General features: G+C 55.8%; 1 protein-coding gene across 3 annotated transcripts in view; it reads right to left on the bottom strand.

Annotated features, from left to right (window-relative positions):
- Window positions 1–4,436: 4,436 nt before the first annotated feature.
- Window positions 4,437–19,995, bottom strand: part of ADGRD1 (adhesion G protein-coupled receptor D1) — a 154,506-nt gene continuing 138,947 nt past the window's right edge. For all 3 annotated transcript variants that reach the window (XM_082353228.1, XM_082353230.1, XM_082353229.1), the window contains 5 exons: window positions 15,339–15,430; window positions 10,636–10,762; window positions 9,349–9,390; window positions 7,940–8,032; window positions 4,437–6,587 (listed from right to left, as the gene is read on the bottom strand). In XM_082353228.1, the coding sequence (XP_082209354.1) occupies window positions 6,492–6,587; window positions 7,940–8,032; window positions 9,349–9,390; window positions 10,636–10,762; window positions 15,339–15,430 (450 nt within the window). In that variant the 3' untranslated portion in view covers window positions 4,437–6,491. The remainder of the gene's footprint in view (window positions 6,588–7,939; window positions 8,033–9,348; window positions 9,391–10,635; window positions 10,763–15,338; window positions 15,431–19,995) is intronic.

Below are 19,995 nucleotides of genomic sequence, written 5' to 3'. Positions count from 1 at the left end.
ACTTCCACCCACACACAAAACCAGTGCCCGCAGGCTCTCCGTGCACACCCCCAGGGGCCCCAGGAGTGGGCCTTTGAACGATGGCTGTGAGCATGGGCACGAAATCAGTCCGACTATCTGAGCCTGGGAGGAACCTCACAAATCACAAATTGGAGTGCTCAGCACTGCTCAAGGGACAGCGAAACGGAAGCTCAGGACTCAGCCCGGTGCTCTGCAGGATGGAGAGAAGTTGTGTGAGCTTCAGAATTCCGCCACAAGAGGGAACAAAAAGTATGGAGTAGGTGATGGCCTTTTCCATAGAAAAGTCCTGAGAAAGCCTCAGAATACTTAAGGCTGAGAGAAGGATCACAAAAAAAGATAGAAGACTCAAACAAACAAAATCAGAAATGAAAGAGGGGACATTACAACTGACACCACAGAAATGCTAGAGTTTTAAGAGTGTACTATGAACAATTTTACGCCCACAAATTGGAAAACCTGGAAGAATGGATACATTCTTAGAAAGATACAGCCTACCAAGACTGAATCATGAAAGTATAGACAATCCAAACCAATATTAAGTAATGAGATTGAGTCAATAATCGAAAACCTTCCAAAAAAGAAAAGCCCAAGACCAGATGGTTCACTGGTGAATGCTACCAAACATATAAAGAAAAACGAACACCAATCCTTCTCAAACTCTTCCAACAAATGGAAAAGGAGGGAACTCTTCCAAACTTACTTTACGAGGCCAGCATTACCCTGATATCAAAGCCAGACAAGGACACTACAAGAAAAGAAAACTGCAGGCCAAGATCTCTGATAAATATAGAGGCAAAAATTTTCAACAGAATACTAGCAAACTGAATTCAACAGCATATTTAAACAAATCATACACCATGATTTATCCCTAAGATGCGAGGATGGTTCAACATATGCAAATCAATACATGTGGTACACTACATTAATAGAATAAAAGATAAAATCATATTATCATCTCAATAGATGCAGAAAACTCATTTGGCAAAATACAATATCCATTCATGATTAAAAACTCAACATATTAAAGGCCATACATGACAAGCCCACAGGTAACATACTCAACCATGAAAGGTTGAAAGCTTTTCCTCTAAGGTCAGAAACAAGACAAGGGTGCCCACTCCCACCCCTCCTATTCAACACGGGAGCTGAATAGTACTGGAAGCCCTAGCCAGAACAATAAGGCAAGAGAAAGAAATAAAAATCACCCACATCATAGAGGAAATAGTGAAATTCGGATTTTGAGACAACCCTAAAGATTCCCCCCCAAAACTGTTAGAACTAACAAAGGAATTCAGTAAAGTTGCAGGATACAGAATCAACATCAATGAATGGATGGATAAAGAAATGTGGCATATATGCGTAACATATATTTATATGTACTATATATATGTAAAAAATACACACACAGACATACACACTCACAATGAATATTATTCACCTGCCAAAAGAAGGAAATCCTGCCATTTGAGACAACATGAATGTACCTTGAGGGCCTCATGCTAGGTGAAATAAGTCAGGCAGAGAAAGATATAAAAACTGTATGATCTTACTAATATGAAGGAAGAATCTAAAAAAGCTGAAGTCATTGAAACAGGGAGTGGGTTGGTGGTGACAGAGGTGGGGGGTTGGGTGGTAGGTGAAGTGGGTTAAAGGGGATCAAAAGGTACAAACTTCTAATTATAAAATAAATAAGTCCTGGGGCTATAATGTACAACGTGGCAACTACAGTTAATAACACTGTCTTGCATATTTGAAAGTTGCGAAGAGAGAAGATCTTAGAAGTTCTCAGCACAAGAAGAAAAACTTCTGTGGCTATGACATTCATCACCATCATGTATGGTGATGGAGATTAACTAGACTTATTGTGGTGATTGTTTTGCAGTGTATACAAGTATCAAGTCGTTATGTTGTACACCTAAAAATACTATAATGTTGTATGTCCATTATACCTCAATAAAAAATAATAATAAAATTAGAAAAAGAAAGGAAGTAGGGAATTTGCCAATGATGGGAACGGAGGACCGCCTCTAACCCCCATCTCCGCCCCAGCACTCACACCCAAACTCCCTAAACATGGTGAAAAAATAGTTTAAAGACCAGGTGGAGCCCAGAAAGATAATGTCCTCCATGTGTGTACTCCAAGTTCTGAGGAATCTCTGCAGGAAAGATGGCATGAGAAGATTGCTGTGAAAGGCGGCGGTGGGCTCTGGCGGAAGGAGGCGGGGACCAGGAGGGCATCAGGCTCCAGGGCAGCGGCGGGGACCCACCTTGCAGCATCCTTTCTGGGGCGCCCCTGCGCCACCCACCGTGCTCAGGCCTGCACAGCACCCCCCTCCACGGCCTGCACCCACCTCCTCCAACCTCCCAGGGGAGAGCCGGGCCCGCGCCCCAGGGGCTGACCGGGTCTCCGGAGACGGACCTAAACACCTGGGAACCCGCCAGGGCGTTTCCACAGGACACATGCAGCAGCCTGCGCCATGGGTCCGAGAGCAGGGGGCCGCAGTGCGCGAGCGCGGCTGGTGTGGGACATCGTCCCGGCCCTGACTCTCACCAAGGCTGCTTCACGCCAGCCGCAGGAGCAGCGAGGAAACCCCACGAATACGGCAACTATTTCCCCTGTATGTGCAGAATGTTCATCCCCTCCTTCTAAGAGAAAGAGGAGGGAAAGCAAAGACACGTGTGGAAAACCTTGCAGTCTCAGGAGTGAGCAAAGCAATGCTCATCACGATATTTCACACATATTAAGTTGGGAATAAAAATACTGATAACGCTCTTTCCTGGTAAAGTATTTGGAAAACGAGAATACTAATAAGTCATCATTGGCAGCGAGAACTGACTCAGTAACCATTTTGGCAGAACGTTTCAAGAGTGACGGGATGATTGACTCTTTTTGATGCAGAAACCCAATTTTGAAATTTTAACCTGGAAAATAATCAATAGAAGAAAAAAAGCCATAAGCAGAAAGACATCAATACATATCTATCGCTCTATCTATCTAGAATAAGTAGATATAAAATATATTACAATACATATATAATATGAAAATAAATACTCATTACATATGCTGTAGATAATATAGAAGCATAGAAATCACCTCATTGTAAAATAGTACAAGGTTTTGGTAAAATATAGTATGTAATTGAGTGTTTTATGTATATACATTATAATTATGAACAATATCTAGTAATATGGAAAATGGTTTAAGAGAGTACAGCAAGTTTAAAAGCAGATGTTTGCATAGCAGATATGATGTAGGACCAAGTAGATTATGTCTGCTGTGTGCAAGGAACCAAGAGCAATGTGGTAAAGCAAATGAACAAATATAGCTGGGAGGATCTCTGTACCTCCTGGGAAGAAGCACCAGTATATATACATATATATAATCTAAAACATACAACAAAGTAGGGAAGCAGACTCACAGGTACAGAGAACACACTAGTGGATACCAGTGGAGGGCGGAGCAATATAGGGGAGGGGGAGGGGGAGGTACAAACTATTGGGTGTAGGATAGACTCAAGGATGTGCTGTACAACATGGGGAATAGAGCCAATATTTTGTAATAACTGTATATGGAGTATAAACTTTAAAAAAAAATTTTTTTTTAGTTTAGTAAGCATTTCTTTTTCTTTTTATTGGAGTAGGGTTGATTTACAACGTTGTGTTAGTTTCTGCTGTACAGCAAAGTGAATCACTTATACATATACATCTATCCACTCTTTTTAAGATTCTTTTCCCATATAGGCCATTACAGAGTATTGAGCAGAGTTCCCTGTGCTCTGCAGTAGGTCCTTATCTATTTTATGTATAATAGTGTGTATATGTCAACCCCAATCTCCCAATTTATCCTCCCCCCCTCCCCAACTTTTCCCCTTTGGTAACCGTGTGTTTTCTACATCTGTGATTCTATTTCTCATGGAATCTAAGATAATGATACAAATGAACTTATTTACAAAAGAGAAATAGAGTCACAGATGTAAACATTTTTTAAAGACTTTAAAAAATAATAAACCAGATTTAAAGACTTAGTATAGAAAAAAAGAATGTAAAATAGCTCAATAATTTTTAATGTTATGTGTTGAAATATTTTTGACATATTAGCTTAAATAAAATATATTGTTAAGTTTTTTTAAAAAAGAAGCACCAGTATTCTGTCCGGTACATTAACCTGGGGAGACACAGGGCTGCACAAATCCCACTACCTGCCCCACCCAGGGAGGCTCCTGAGAGGGCAGGGCATTGCCCATCACAGTGTCCCAAGAGCTAGAATGTGCTGGGCATATAGAAAGCGCTGAATAAATGTCTGCTGAGTGAATCCCAGGGTTGGATTTTACCCACGTGTGTTTCTCTTCAGATTTTTGTCGAGAGACCCACAGTCCTGTTCACCTTCCACTAGCAAAAGACGCTAAAGACCACACTTTATTTTAAGGACATTAAGATTTTATTTCATAAAAATCACAACCTATTTTCACTAGTAGTGGCATTCATCGTCTCTCCTGTGCTATAAACTACTTTAAACACACGCTTCTCTCCAACTGCTTATCTTTGGCCAAATTATGTGTAGATAATAAAATACTGCAGAAGCCAAAATATATAACCTATAAATAAAGTGCACTACTCTCATTCTTTAGAAATAAAGAGTTTGCTCATTACTTCTCCTGATATATTAGCTATGTAGGGTGAATATGCGGAGAGTTAAAAAAAAAACAAAACAAAGAATTCCATCTAAAATAAAAACAGTTCCTTACTTGATTTGCTTCACCAGAAACTAAATAAGAAAAAAGAATCCAAGTGTAAGTCTTAGGAATATAGTGTTCTCACTTCTAGGTGCTCTTGGGCATGACAAGCATCTAATGCCAAGTTACAGGTGATCTGGTTTCTGGAATCATGAGGAGAGCCTGGAGCAGGGGCTGGATGCACCTTTCGCCAGACACGGGGTCTCTGCCGGCATCAGCCAGGTTCACCCCTACGGCACACCCTTGGGGAATGCCCATGGCATTGTCACAACGTGCAGAGTGGGCTGGTGCATCTGGGACCCACCCGGACGGAAGGACAGAGGTTAACCCCTGCGTCAACACGTTGCTCTGTGTCTCACCCCCCATCCCGGTCCCCCGCCCCCCCCCACCGTGGGAGATGCCTGAAGATGGCTGTCACATTCATCATCATCAGGGCGTGAGTTACTTCACGAAGGTGCCAGAGGAAGATGGAAAAGGTCTGCAAGACGATGTAAAATCTCACTCGGAAACAAAGCAAACGTGTTGGGAGAGGTGGGGCGACGCGTTGGGGAGGCCTTTAATGCTGTCGCCGTCACAGTTTTCAAGGAAGATTTTCCAGTATCGAAAACAAGTTGGAATTTTGTACCCACACATTTCACAGGCACCTTTGGTGCCGTCATCACAGGGTGACCTTTCACAGCCTGTTTCCCAGCTTTTCGATGGCGTTTCGGTTCGTGTCTATGACCGAACCCTAGCGTTCCATGGGGTCTCGCCCACACATGGAGTCCTAACAATCATCCCATTTCCTAGGGGGCTGAGTCCGGGTCCATAAATTAACATCAACTCAGAAGATACAGCTATTGCCACCCTTCTCTCCCCGGGTCGGTCAGGACCAGGGCTCCCCCCCCCCGGAGCAGCCTGCCAAGTGTCTCTGTGCGTCAAGGTCTGCCCCTGTGGCGACATGAAATCACCTACTGCGCTCCCCTCCGCTGTGATCCGCTCGCTAGAAACACGGAAAAGCACTTACAGGTGATGAGGAAGAAATCCTCTGGGGAACGTTATGCCTTGGGAAACGGCGGCTCTGATGGGCCCCCGCGAACACAGAGGAGGCTCAGGTGCCAGGAAAGGGGGCGACCTGAAGGCTGACTTGGAGTCGGAAGAGCCAGCACTCACGAGGAAGGCGGAGGAGCTGCCGGAGCAGGAGACCCCCGCGCACAGACGGGCTGGGCAGCCGGTGCCCCCAGCCCGACGCCCTGGGCGTCAGCAGGTGCCAGGCATCGGGGACCCTGCGCTGGGTGGAGTCAGCAGGTGGAAAACACCCTCGAGCACTTCCCCACGCGCCCCCAGGGACCTCCGCCCAGCCTCCCCTGCGGGACCCCACGTCTCTGGTCCCAAGTCCCCATCGCGGCGCCTGCCGAGGTTAAACTTCCCTCCTGGTGCCATGGCCCCTGGGTCCTGTGCGCACACAGTGTGGAGGGTCTGTGCACTTGCAGTGATAAAGGGCAGGGACCGCTGTGTGCTCCGGGGGGCCGTCCCTCGCCGTGTATCAGGCTGCGGGCTGGGCGGTGGGCTCTGTCACAGGAGCGGGTCGCAGGAGAGGATGGCTGTCATGGGGGGAGGGGGGAGGGCCGTGACCCCCAGGTCCAGAGAGCGACGAGGAAAGGGTCCCAGTGGCGAAGGCAGAGCAATGCTTGCGTGCTGTCTGCGGCGGGTCGGGGGGTTCTGAGCGGCAGGCTGCCGGGTCCGCGGCCGCTCTGCTCACACGGCGGACAGGTCCACGCGGTGCCCGGAGTGGCTGCTCTTGTCCCAAGGGGTGAGCTTGCTGGAGCCTGTACCAGGCCGGGTCCCGTTCATCTGCAGACCACAGAGGATCGAGAAATGGAGACTCTGGGACGAGAAACCCAAGTCCCACAGGAGTGCTGAGAGCAAAGCCTTGTGCCAGAAAGTTGCCTGGGGATCCTCCTGGGGGCGGCCCCACCGCCCCCCAGAAAAATGAGGACCCGGAGGGCGCAGTTCTCTCCACCTTCTCCGCACAGGTTCCCCTGCCTCGTGGCTCCCAGGTTCTGGGGTGCACTCACCCAGGCAGTCATTCATTCTTCAATCTATCGCTCACTCATTCGTTCATTCACTCATTCACGCCTCTATTCTTCCCTCCGCGTATTCACTTATTCCTTCGACACTGATTTATCGAGCAGGCTGGGCACCGGGGCCTGATCTAGGCTATGGGGTCACGCCAGTGAACAGAGCTGACCAGACCCTTGTCCCCGCGGAGCTCGCGTTCCAATGGGGGAGGCAGACAGTGGCCATCAAGCAAGTGAATAAACCAAACAACTGCCAAGAGTAGCAGGCACAGGACGCTGGCACGGGGTGGGGGCACCTTTGTTCAGTGCTGTCCAGGAGGGACCTCCTGAGGACGGGACCCCTGAGCGAGGGCCTAACTGACAGGTGAAAGGCTACGGTGCAGTGAGAACCCACGATACCGCCTGCTCCGGGGGGCCCGGGGCCCTGCCTGGGGGTCTGCGGGGCGGAGGGATGAGGCACCACTTCCCGCAGGGGAAAGGTGAACCAAGCCCAGTGCTGGAAGGTGAGCGGCTTGTTCAGACCCCCGACCATCCAGACCCAATTTCTCAGGCATCTGTAGGGGGAGGAGACCTGATGCAGAGGCCGGGCTGTGTCCAGTGACTTTTGTGCCTCTTATAGGACACCATCAGCATGACCTGTGTCTGCCTCCTGGTCAGTTGATCCTTCCATCCCCCTAAGTCAACATAAGAAGTACTGGCCCTGGGAAGTGGGGCAGGAGAGAGGGCCAGGTGATTTCGTGAGGAGGGGGGCCCTGTTGTGGGTGTGACATCAGCTCGTGCTGCCTGCAGGCCTATGTCAGGTGTGAGAGGACCAGCACCCGAGCCGAGGCTCCATCACCCCGACCTGGGCAGCCGTCTGCCCGACACTGATGGTGCCGACGATGGAGCTCGGGGAAGGAGTGAGCGGGGGGCCTGGGGCTCGGGCTTTAAGAGACGCAGCCTCAGGACCACACGGTCCTCTGTAAGGCAGAGGCTGCGTGCAGCTCAGTGAAGCTGGAAAGCAAGTCCCGGCTGATGAGGACAGAGAACAAGAGGCCTGGGTCAGTGTGGGCTGGGGATGGAAGGCGGTCAGAGCAGGATCGGCCAGCGCAGGAGGGGCGTACACGAGACACCACATGCACTCACGATGTCCGAGTTGAAGGGCTTCGCGTTGGCCTGGCGGGTGGAGCTGCTCGTGAGGGACCAGACCTTGGTTTTATGCTTGAAAGCAGCTCTCACCTTCAAAGGCAGAATGGAAGGCTCATTAGAAGTAATTTCAGAAGCTGAAAAAGCAACAAGAGGTCATTCTGAAAGGTCCCGAGGAATTTGTGCTGCAGGGTGAGGACAGGACTCGGGGGCATCAGATCCAAACAGAGTCAGTGGTTCCGGAGCCGCGCTACGGACGTGTCACTGATTCGTGTGACAGATACAGGCTGCGTCCCCCCGCTGTTCCCAGCCCTGCACGGGGAGAAAGCCGGACCTGGCCTGCCCTTTGCCGCCCTCACAGTGCTGGGTGGGGAGACGGGACACACTCGACGGTGAACAGCCTGGGGGCCAAGAGTGTGACGGGCACAGAAACCACACAAAGAAGTAAATGAAGAAACGCACGCGTGGGACGGGCCGTGTGCGGTTCCGAGGCTGCCTCTCCCTCCTGCCCCCTCTGCCACGTGGATCAGTCTCAGGCCCTGCTTGGGCTGCTACCTGGTCTTTGCAAACACGTGACCTCTCCTCCACTGGCCGCCATCGTCCTGGGCCACTCATCCTGCCTGCCCCTCCCCCCATCTCCTCCCTCCCCGCCTGACCTATCCTCGTGCAAATGGATGGACCCTCCTGGAAAAGCACAGAGGCGGGTGGTGCTTCTGCCCTGTTCTCAGTCACCGCTCCAGAGGCATTTCCCCAGGACCACAGCCTGGAGGGGACTCAGATGCCAAGGAACACAATGCCACTCCCACAATTTACAGGTAAAACTCCTCCCATGGACTATGGACCCCGAGGGACAAGATCTAGAGCAGCTTCCACCATCCCTACGGCCAAGTACACAGCAGGTGCAATGCCCCAGACTGCACCAAGAGGAATGAGCCCACTCCAGGTACCCCAATGCCCTTGGAGGCCGCATCATAGAAGTCCCCTCTCTAACCCCTGCAGTCAGGAGTCCTCCTTACACCCCAGGCCAGCTTCCCGAATGCCTTTGGGGAGGATCTGCTGGGAGCACATCTGCATCTTACTCTCCCTAATATGCCGGAGGCCAAGCAAGGCCCTGGATCTGCAGCTCAGCTATTCCCCACTGTCGCCATCTCCCTGGTCCTCCACACAGCCAGCCGTGCCCGTGTGACAGCAGTGAGGGAGGATGTGTATGTGCTGCTTAGCAACCGGGATGAGGGAGAGAGAGCTGACGGAAAGCAGCCCCCCCGCACACAACCTGTCAGCAATACCAAGGCTTATTCAGGGTTACATTTCCGGACACCAGCCTGATGCGGCAACATGGTTCCTGCGCTCTGTGCCCTTTCAGAAATGAAAAACCAGCTTCATATTGTCACGAAGTGGAGCAGACATACCTCTGAATTCAGGAGACAGTGAAAAAGGAAGATGAAAAATCCCTGGGAAGGAAGGGGAGGAAAACACAGAATTAGAGCCACTTGCATTTTGTTACAAACACTTTCTGAGGGTGCTTTCCAATGCCACCCATGGGCTCTGAGAGTGGCATTGGCATGGCTTGGTGTTGGGGAGCATGGGAGTGAGCCGTGATGCTGGACCCTACGGTCTGGAGTCCATAAGGGTGGAAGGGGATCCTGTAATCTAACCTAAACGCAGGCAGCCGCCATGACCAAGATACAAAGACAGGTGGACGCCCGGACAGGCTTAACCTCGGAGAGGAGCAAACATGCTGGGGCGGACAAATGGGAGGGCACGAGCGCGTCACCTAAACCGAGCCCTGGTGTCCTCACCTGCAAACTGAGGATGACGATAACAGTGAAAACAGACACAAGGTGAGGATCTCCCCAAACACCTAGAGATTGCCCCTCTGTGTCCGCACTAGACAAACACTTCGCGTGCGTCATCTCATTTAGTGCTGAAAAGCAGCCCCCCACAACGTGGGTCCCGTTATTGTTCCCACTTTACGGAAGAGGAAACTTCATGGGACTCAGAGGATAAATGAGGAGCCCGGCCCTGGGGTGTGTAGGGCTGCAGCCAGGACAACCTGTCCCCTTTCATTAGAAACAGCCAGAAGGAAACTATGCATGGGGGCTTATTACAAATTCGAAGCCTGGCACCGTCACTGGTCGTGCAGACCCAGATGCGGCAAGGACATCATGGTGGGGGCCGGGGCGGATTAAGCCTTGGGCTCGGTCGCATAGGCTGTGTATGGCCACGGGCACCCGCCTCCACCCTTCCTCTGGGGGCTTGTGGCTCTGGGGACTTAAGACTCTGGGCATCCCAAGTCTCTGGTTTCCAGGCTGTCACCCTTGCCGTCCTTCCATGCAGAGGGCAGATGAGAACTCAGAGCCCAAGGTACCCCCATCACCACCTCTCCACGCCCGGCTCCCTTTCAGGAGCTGCCCACGTGCTGACCGTCTTCCTTCCAGGCCCGGATGGGCCTCCACAGATACTGTCCAGGAGGACGAGGCAGCCCTGCTGTGAATGGGGTCCTGCACGGTCTGCTCAGAGACCCCGGTGCACGCCCCGCCCATGCCCGTGTCCGCGGGCCTTGGGGACCCTCCACGCTCGGGGTCCACGAGGTGCCTGTGTGTGGAGGGGACAGAGCACGGGGTCTCCCTCCCGCCTCAGAGGCAAGCTGCTCCGCGCGTCCACCCACGAAGCCGACAGTGCCATCGGGCCCTCACCTGTGAGGAGTTGAGCGCGGCGAACACGTACTGAAAGGCCACAGTCTGGGTGTTGACGGCAAACGCGCCGAAGACCCACGAGGCTCCCAGGACGGGCAGCAGCACGGCCACGGCTTTCGCTGTCAACCTGCGCGAGAGACACGGAGGGCGGGCAGGCGGGGGTCCAGACGCCAAGAGAAACAGGGAGGGCGGGCAGGCGGGGGTCCAGACGCCAAGAGAGACAGGGAGGGCGGGCAGGTGGGGGGGCCCAGACGCCAAGAGAAACAGGGAGGGCGGGCAGGCGGGGGTCCAGACGCCAAGAGAGACAGGGAGGGCGGGCAGGCGGGGGGTCCAGACGCCAAGAGAAACAGGGAGGGCGGGCAGGTGGGGGGGTCCAGACGCCAAGAGAAACAGGGAGGGCGGGCAGGCGGGGGTCCAGACGCGGGCGGGCAGGCAGGCTGGGTCCAGACGCCAAGAGAAACAGGGAGGGCGGGCAGGCAGGGGGGGGTCCAGACACCAAGAGAGACAGGGAGGGCGGGCAGGCGGGGGTCCAGACGCCAAGAGAGACAGGGAGGGCGGGCAGGCGGGGGGGTCCAGATGCCAAGAGAAACAGGGAGGGCGGGCAGGCGGGGGTCCAGACGCCAAGAGAGACAGGGAGGGCGGGCAGGCGGGGGGCCAGACGCCAAGAGAGACAGGGAGGGCGGGCAGGCGGGGGTCCAGATGCCAAGAGAGACAGGGAGGGCGGGCAGGCGGGGGTCCAGACGCCAAGAGAGACAGGGAGGGCGGGCAGGCGGGGGGGTCCAGACGCCAAGAGAGACAGGGAGGGCGGGCAGGCGGGGGGGGTCCAGACGCCAAGAGAGACAGGGAGGGCGGGCAGGTGGGGGGGTCCAGACGCCAAGAGAGACAGGGAGGGCGGGCAGGCGGGGGGGTCCAGACGCCAAGAGAGACAGGGAGGGCGGGCAGGCGGGGGTCCAGATGCCAAGAGAGACAGGGAGGGCGGGCAGGCGGGGGTCCAGACGCCAAGAGAGACAGGGAGGGCGGGCAGGCGGGGGTCCAGACACCAAGAGAGACAGGGAGGGCGGGCAGGCGGGGGGGTCCAGACACCAAGAGAGACAGGGAGGGCGGGCAGGCGGGGGTCCAGACGCCAAGAGAGACAGGGAGGGCGGGCAGGCGGGGGGCCAGACGCCAAGAGAGACAGGGAGGGCGGGCAGGCGGGGGGGTCCCGACGCGAGGCTTCCAGGTGGGAGCAGACACAGGCCCCGCTGGGACTGAGACCTGATTCCTCCCTGCAGGAGGCCTTGGCTCAGGAGCTGACTACCCTGGACGTGTAAGACGGGGCCCCTGCAAGGCCGGCTCCGGGCCAAGCAGGCGGCGCTGTAGGACGGCAGCTGGCACCGGGCTTCCGGGAGCCCGCGCATCCTCTGGGCACTCAGGCTGACCGCGCCAATCCAACAGGTGGTGATGCTGAGGGAAATGCTGATGCCAGGTGCCCACAGAGCGGAGCGCAGCCGAGGAGCCCCGGGGGCAGGAGACACACCCAGCTTCCGCGGCACCTGCAGCGTCGGCCTCGAGGCTCTCCCTTGGAACGCGAGTTCCGTGAGAAGGCTCTGGCGCCCCCCCCCCCCCCCCCCCCGGTGTCTGCAGAGCCCAGAACGGAGCTGGTGTGGCGGCAATGCCCCAGGGGCTGTCTGAGTCCTGGCTGCCTCTGATACACCCTGCAAATCATCGTACGCTAACTGGGGCCCAGCCCACCCTGACTCCTCAGACAGCTCAGCTCTCCACAGGGCGGTTTCTGCCCGTAAGCGCGACAGAGAAGTCCAGAGACGGATGGGTGCCATGCTGCTCAGCTAAGCAACCTCCAAGGCCCTCGTCCCGTGGCGCTGCGACCCACACGGTCTCCCTCACTAGACAGTGAGTCCTCTAAAGGCTGGGCTCTGCACCTCTGCAGCCCCAAAGCCAGCACAGCGCCAGGCCCAGCGGGCAAGATGAGGAAGAGGCCACGGGACGGATGAAGGTCGAGCAAATGCATGAACGTGCAGAAGTGCCGCTCAGGGATCCAGCCCCTCCCAGGAGGAGGTGCGATGGCCCTAAGGAGCCTCCTGGTCAGAAGCCCGAGGTCCCGGCAGGGACAGCTCCTCGCAGCAAATAAATCCCTAGAAAACCAAGGATGTGTCCCCACACGTCATCTCTCAGGGAAGCTGCAGCTGCGTGTTTTCATAAAGTCAATACAGTTCAAATAAGACACCTGAATCTGGGGAACAAGATATCATGAGTGATTTAGATTCGATCTTTAGATCCCGGAAAATCCATAATTGAAAGGAGCAGCTGCTGAAAAGTCGGTATCAATGTGTTACTTTTAAAGGGATGGTTCATTTTTACTTCAAAAATAAAGCAATAGATGATAAAATCTTGGAGGAAACTCCTCTAGCTGAGGCTCTCTGAGGACTTGTTAACACGGCCAGAGCAGCCAGGTCCCTTGTCAAAGGCAGAAGGAGCGGGGTCCCTGCAGGAGAGGAGGCCTGGGCAGGTGGGGGACGCGGTCCGGACGCATGAGTCTCCCCGATGCCCGCCCCCCTGCTCCCCGGCGGCCGGCATCCTCCTCCCTCCCGCCCCCGGGACCCGGATCGCACTTGGGAAAACTGAACGTTCTCTGCTGCTTTCTGGGGAGTCTGGAATCAGGACCAATAAATAGAGGTGAGAAAGCAGGTGGAAGGCAGCCCTGTTAGGGCTCCTGAGGAAGCATCTCATCGCGTTAAGTCACTGGGCGTTGAGCCGCTGGGCAGGAAGGAAAGGACTAGATTGAAACCAGGAGAGAAGGAGCCAGAAGTGCTCCGAGGAGGCTGTGTTGCGTCTTCCGCCCGGCTCCCGGGGCTCCTGCTTCACCAGCCCAGGGCGGGGACACTCAGAAGGGAGTGAGGCAGTGACCCAGGGTCCCGCTCGGCCACGCGAAGAAGAGGAGGCGGGGCAGGGAGCGTGCTGGGCGGGGAGGGTCAGGGGTCTGTCCAGAGGGACGGGCCGGACTCTCTCCAGGAGATCTGTCCTGGGCGCCGTGTCACGTGCAGGACACAGGACACGGGAGGGCACAGCGGCTGCGCCCCGGCCCTGGTTCCGCAGAGACGCGGAAATGCCCTCGCGATGCACGGCCCCGACCTCCCCCGTGTCAGCCTCCACTTGGGGACCAGGTCCCCAGGGAGGGCAGATGGGTCGTGGGCTCAGCTGCCTTTCGGGGCCGCGGAGCGTGAAGAGGGGGCGGGGCAGAGACGGGGGCGCGGGCGTGGGGTGAGATCCGGGCTGCTCTGGGCGCAGCGAGCCCAGTGGTCCTGCGGGTGCCGGGTCAGACGGGGCCCTGCGCACCGAGGGGAGGGCCTGGGGGCTGAGGCTGGGGTGAGGGAGGGTCAGGCTGCTCCCCAGCCAGGCCCCCAGGGCCGGGGGACTGACGGCCTCACAGGGCAGCGCTGCCTGTTCTCGCTGATGCAAGAGGAAGGGGAGTGACCCTGACCCAGGAGCATCTCGAAGGTTTCCAGGGGCTGAAAAAGCCCGAGGGGGCCGGAGCCACTGGTCAGGTTAATTTACAGTGTCTGGAATTCATTACAGAATAATTGTCTTATCGATTTGCTGCTGATATGTCTACTGTTTTCCCTTTCAGATTGGAAGAGATATAGTGTAGATAAAGTAACTTACAGAATGTCAGCTGCCTAGTAACTGTACCCTGTTTCTATAGCAGCCCCTAAATTCCCTTTGAGGGGCCACTGCCCCAACTTCCTGGCCCAGTGGTTCAGGGGTGCTGACTGCACCCCAGAGCCAGGATGGACCGTGTGACTCAGGCCAGGGTTAACTGGTGATTTCATCCACTGGGACTGATTTGTGGATGGGCATGTGGTCTGGTCTGAGTCTCGGTCTCCAGGCTCAGGACTTCTGATCATTGGGGAAAGAGACACACTTTCCCATGGACTTGAACCTCCTGTGCAGCCATTTTGTCACCAGGAGGCAGAGTCCGTTTCAGCGTGAAGCCGACAGAGGGCATGGAGCTGAGAAGTGCAGGAGGAGCTGGGTCCTGGTGATATTATCTGATCTGCTGGACCAAGCCATTCTAGACTCATTCTTGGACTTATGGTTGCCTGTGTCGATAGGTACGCCTTGTGCTTTAGCCAGTTTGTGTTGGGTTTTCTGTCACTTGCAATTGGCAGAGCCCCGACAATGGGGTGAAGAAACCCCAGAAGGCAGCGAGTGTGTGAGTGGAACCCCCGCCCCATTCAGAGACACCTGTTCCTTCTGAGGATGAACCAGCCCCAGAGCAGGTCAGGAAGTTCCACCCTCCTCAGGACAACCTGTAAGACGGCCGCCATCACCCTCACCACACAGACGAGGAAATCAGGGTGTTGAGGGGTTGAATAGCTCACAAGGTCCCAGCAGATGGTAGGGCTGAGGCAGGACCGACCCAGGCAGGGCGGTCGGGCTCCAGAACCCTCCTCTGGACCCCACCGCCAGCTCCTCTCACCCTAGGGGTGAAGCAGTCTCCGGGAGAGCATCTCATAGACCCCCTTCTTTCACAAACGGGGGCAGCGAGCTGGTGCTGGTCACAGAGACCGATGAGGACACACGCTCCATGCTCCCCATGACATCATGAGGACACCAAGCAAGCCCAAGAGTGTGACCCGCCTCCTGCTACCCCCGAGCAGCCTCTGTGGGCAGGGGCATGGCTGACAGCCCAGGGTCCCGCTTACTTGAAGGCGCTGGGATCTCCGTGTATCTTGTAGTTGTCGGCGCTGATCTGTGAAATGACCCTGGTCACCGCAACGAGGATGCCCATGTTGACCTGCATGAGGAGCACGAGAGACGAGGTGAGGGCTGCAGCCGCACCTGCAGGACCTCCGAGCCCACCTGGCCCACTCCCCAGCCAGCCTTCCCAGGCAAACAGGGGGCGTCTCTGGGAGAAATCGAAGCCGTGTCCTTGAACTTTTACCTGCACAGGTCACCTGCAAGACTGCCTTCTGGGAGCCCACATCTGTGCTCCTGAGAAAAGACGGCCAAACACCCCAGGTCGAGTCCCCAGGAGCACGCCGAAGAAAGTGCCCCTCTGCTCACCACCAGGGCAAGGAGGCTGTGGACCTCAGAGTCAGACAGAGCTGGTTCCAGCCTCCTCCCACCACATGCTCCCCGGGTGTGGCCCTGGGTAACGTGCTGAAGTCCTCCGAACCTCAGTTTCTCCAGTTAATGAGGAGGAGCAGGAACGCCCGCGGTGCAGTCTGGGCACTGGAGCACAGCCCGGCTCTCACCTCCTGCCCCAGCCCGGCTCTCACCTCCTGCCCCAGCCCGGCTCTCACCTCCTGCCCCCAGCCCGGCTCTCACCTCCTGCCCCCAGCCCGGCTCTCACCTCCTGCCCCCAGCCCGGCTCTCACCTCCTGTCCCCAGCCCAGGCCCACGGCTGTGCGTCCAGAGGCCACAGCAGAGGAGTCTGCATCTTCTGCCCAATGCTTCCTCCTTGCTAGGAAAGCTCCCTTTGGGGGTCCAGGGGCTGGGAGGCTCCCCTTGGGGATCTGGGGGCTGGGAGGCTCCCCTTGTGGTCTGGGGGCTGGGAGACTCCCCTTGGGGTCTGGGGGCTGGGAGACTCCCCTTGGGGTCTGGGGGCTGGGAGGTTCCCCTTGGGGTCTGGGGGCTGGGAGGTTCCCCTTGGGGGTCTGGGAGACTCCCCTTGGGGGCTGGGGGCTGGGAGACTCCACTTGGGGGCCGGGGGCTGGGAGACTCCCCTTGGGGGCCGGGGGATGGGAGACTCCCCTTGGGGGCCGGGGGATGGGAGACTCCCCTTGGGGGCCGGGGGATGGGAGACTCCCCTTGGGGGTCTGGGGGCTGGGAGACTCCCCTTGGGGATCGGGGGGCTGGGAGACTCCCCTTGGGGGCTGGGAACCTGCTGGGAGACTCCCCTTGGGGGCTGGGGGCTGGGAGGCTCCCCTTGGGGGCTGGGGGCTGGGAGACTCCCCTTGGGGGTCTGGGGGCTGGGAGACTCCCCTTGGGTGTCGGGGGGCTGGGAGACTCCCCTTGGGGGCCGGGGGCTGGGAGACTCCCCTTGGGGGCCGAGGGCTGGGAGACTCCCCTTGGGGGTTGGGGGCTGGGAGACTCCCCTTGGGGGCTTGGGGCTGGGAGACTCCCCTTGGGGTCTGGGGGCTGGGAGACTCCCCTTGGGGTCTGGGGGCTGGGAGACTCCCCTTGGGGGTCTGGGGGCTCGGAGGCTCCCCTTGGGAGCTGGGGGCTGGGCGGGGGCTGTGAGGGTCTCTGGCAGAGGGTCTAGCACAGTGTCCCCTCCCGTGGGCAGCTCTCCAGGGTCCTGAACAGGAGCCTGACCAGGCAGGTGACAGCAGGGGAAGTGAGGCCCGGCCATTTCCTTCCGCTACAGGGTCCACAGCTGGTTCGGGGCTGTGCTGTGATGGGACCTCTCCCTTGTATCTGAAAACTTCTGAGGTCATTTACAGAGTCGGTGAGGAGTCCCGCTCCCGGCCACGTGTGAACCTTCAGGCCTGACCACAGGCAAGGACAGAGGCTTTCCTGGCAGGCCACACGGGGAAAGCGGCCCTCCCCACACAAGACCTGGGGACCAGCAGAGCATCCTGGGCTCTGCAGGGGACTGAGGCTCCTCCTGCCCCGGCCGGCCACGCCGCACACACATCCGCGTGCCTGGCCTGAAGGCCCTCATTAGCGGCCTCCTTCTGGGGACCCAGCCTGAGGCCTTTCCAAAGCATCTCTGCTGATACCCCCTACCTCAGGGGCCTCGCAGACACTTCTCCGCGCTCTGCCTCAGTACCCAGCGCTTTCCCCACTCCCGGCCCTGCTCCCGCTTCCCCCTCCCAGTTCGCACGCAGGTCCAGGACTCAGCAGCAGCCGCTCCTGCAGAACCCGCTCAGCCTGCCCGCGCTGCTCCGTGGCACGGAGCCCTGGGAAGCTGGCACCTCTGCCCGCTTAGCCCCTTGCTTATACCATCACTCTAAGCGAGTAAAGCTTTAATCATTAGTCTTTAGAGCAAACAAAGAACAGGTGCCGTCAGTGGGGCCCTCGTCTTAATTGACCATCTCCACACGTGGCAGCTTGGCTCCCGACGGGCCGCCTCACTCCCCCTCGTTTTCTCGCCTGTAAAGTGGGGATGACGACGGAAGTCTCCCGAGGTCCGGGCACACGGGAGACGCTGGCAGATGGGAACCGTTAGCATCACCGCGCCCTCCACGCCTCCCCGCCCCGCGCTGGCTGACCGGCTTAGCACCGCAGGAAGGCCACGCTCAGCAGACAGGAAAGAGGCGGGCCAGCACGGACGCCGGGCTATTGGTGTGAAAACGCAGGGACTTTTCCATTCAACCGGGTCGGTGACCAAAGCCAGGGGACGAACTGGTCGCCGCTTTAAGAATGGGGATGTCTATTCCAGACGCTGAGGTTCAGCGAGCTCTGCCAACAGCTTGTTCTGAGGTCAGACAGGCGCCGCACCCGCGCGCCCGGAAGGAAGTTCGTCCTCACCTCCAGTGACAACAGCTGCGTCACGGAGCTGGGACGTGGGGCCCGAGTGGCCCATCAAAAGCCACAGACCCTGCTGCTCTCACCAAGATTCAGCGATTGTTCGTGATTAAATGCTTTTCAGCCTTTGGTTGGTTTCTGGAGTTCTGAAACGTTTGAGGTTTTTCCACGTATAATTCTTCCAGCAGCTTCTTTGTATTCTAGGGGGAGAACATTTACTGAGGTCCTCCATGTGCCATCCTGTAAGTCCTGCCTCTTTCACTTTGGGAATTTATATCCTGGGTTCCTCACCCACTGGCCAAAGCTGAAGGCTTGTCTGTAACCAGAAAAGACTGGAAACACTTGAATTGTTTCCACCAGGGAGCAGGCTTGGGGGCTACCGTGGGCAGCCTACTCTGTGGACGCATCAGGGACCGAGGCAGCTCTCCCTGTGCTGATAAAGCCAGAGGTCCAGCACACACTGTGTGCGTGGAAAAGGCACAGAATGAGGTGAATATATATTTATATTCGCCTATATCTTCATAGCACCCCTAGGATACACAAGAAGTTAGCATCAGGGGTTGTCTGTTTGGGGGGCAGGTAGAAACCAGGGAGTTAAGAGAGAGACGTGAGCAGAGACTGCTCAGATATATACATTATTAAGCTTTGCTTTCAAATTTTTAACCATGTGTGTTAATGTTCAAAAATCAAATTACTTAATTAAATTATAAAAGGGAAATGACATCAATCCCTTTTCCTGTGAACGTCTCAGTTATGACCTTGAGCTCAGGAGGAAAAGAGGCTCCACTGTGAAGTGTCCCAATAATTCAGGGAAGGGGATGGAGAAGCCACAGAGTCTGGGACCCGGGAGACGGACGCCAGGCAGCCTCTGGGGAGGAGCATGAACACCCCACGTGACCCCAGAGGTCTCATCCCAACCATCTCTCCCTTCGCCGGCTGGAGGCTGACCCAGGATTCTGCCCTAGACCTCTCGGGTGTGACGCCAGGCGATTCAGACTGCTGTGCACAGGCTCTGTGATGTGGCCACTGAATGGATGATCAGATTATGGCAAATCGTTCCACAGACACAGAAATGCTCCAAGTGATTAATTCGATTTCAGGTCTTTTGTGATTTCTTGGCCTCTGTATTGAAGACCCGGAAGGAAGCGTTTCAATAATGTTTAAGCTGCCCACGTGATTGGCTGTTACAATTCATCATCATGCCCATGTCTCCAAAGCTGTTGCTGGGGTTTATTTATTTCCCCTCGCCCTCTTTCAGCTGGGGGCCTGTCTGATTTCATTTGACATGCACGCTTCCCCCCGCGTTGGTAAGACAATCACGTTGGCCACGGCAGCATGAGAGAAGGTGCAGGCTAACCTCCGAGCCTACATCAATGCGCAATTAAGTGGGAGACAGCAGCTGAGGGTGAAACAAATCTGGCGTTTCATGAAAATACAAAACAGAAGCGGGCCTGGCCCCCTCACTTCATTTCACTCGCCCTGGCTTGTGCCTGGCTGCAAATTGGGAAAGGCCCTGGGGTGAGGCGTTTGTAACGTGAATATGAGGTATTTCATCAACTAAGTATCTCCGCATTAGAACAGCCAACAAGCTACTTATGACAGATGTCAAACCAATAATTCACAGGCTGCATTTCAGCAAAAAAAAAAAAAAAAAAAAAGGAGGGGAGGGGTGGAGGGAGGACATACACTCAAGACCATGGGGATCTTTGCTGGGGGGAGGGAACGGCTGGGCAGGGCTCTGGGGTTGGGACCACGCTCTGTTTCTTTACCGGGCTCAGGGCCACTCAGGTATTTGTGAAAAATCATTGGGATGTGTACCACGATTTCACAGTGAAAGGTTATACGTGCAGACACACATAAAGACATAGTAAACGCTTCATGTGTATC

This window comes from Balaenoptera borealis (assembly GCF_965194805.1).
Source record: "Balaenoptera borealis genome assembly, chromosome: 14".
Lineage (NCBI taxonomy): Eukaryota > Metazoa > Chordata > Mammalia > Artiodactyla > Balaenopteridae > Balaenoptera > Balaenoptera borealis.
Note: the sequence above shows the minus strand (reverse complement) of the source record. Positions and strands in the feature narration are given on the sequence as shown.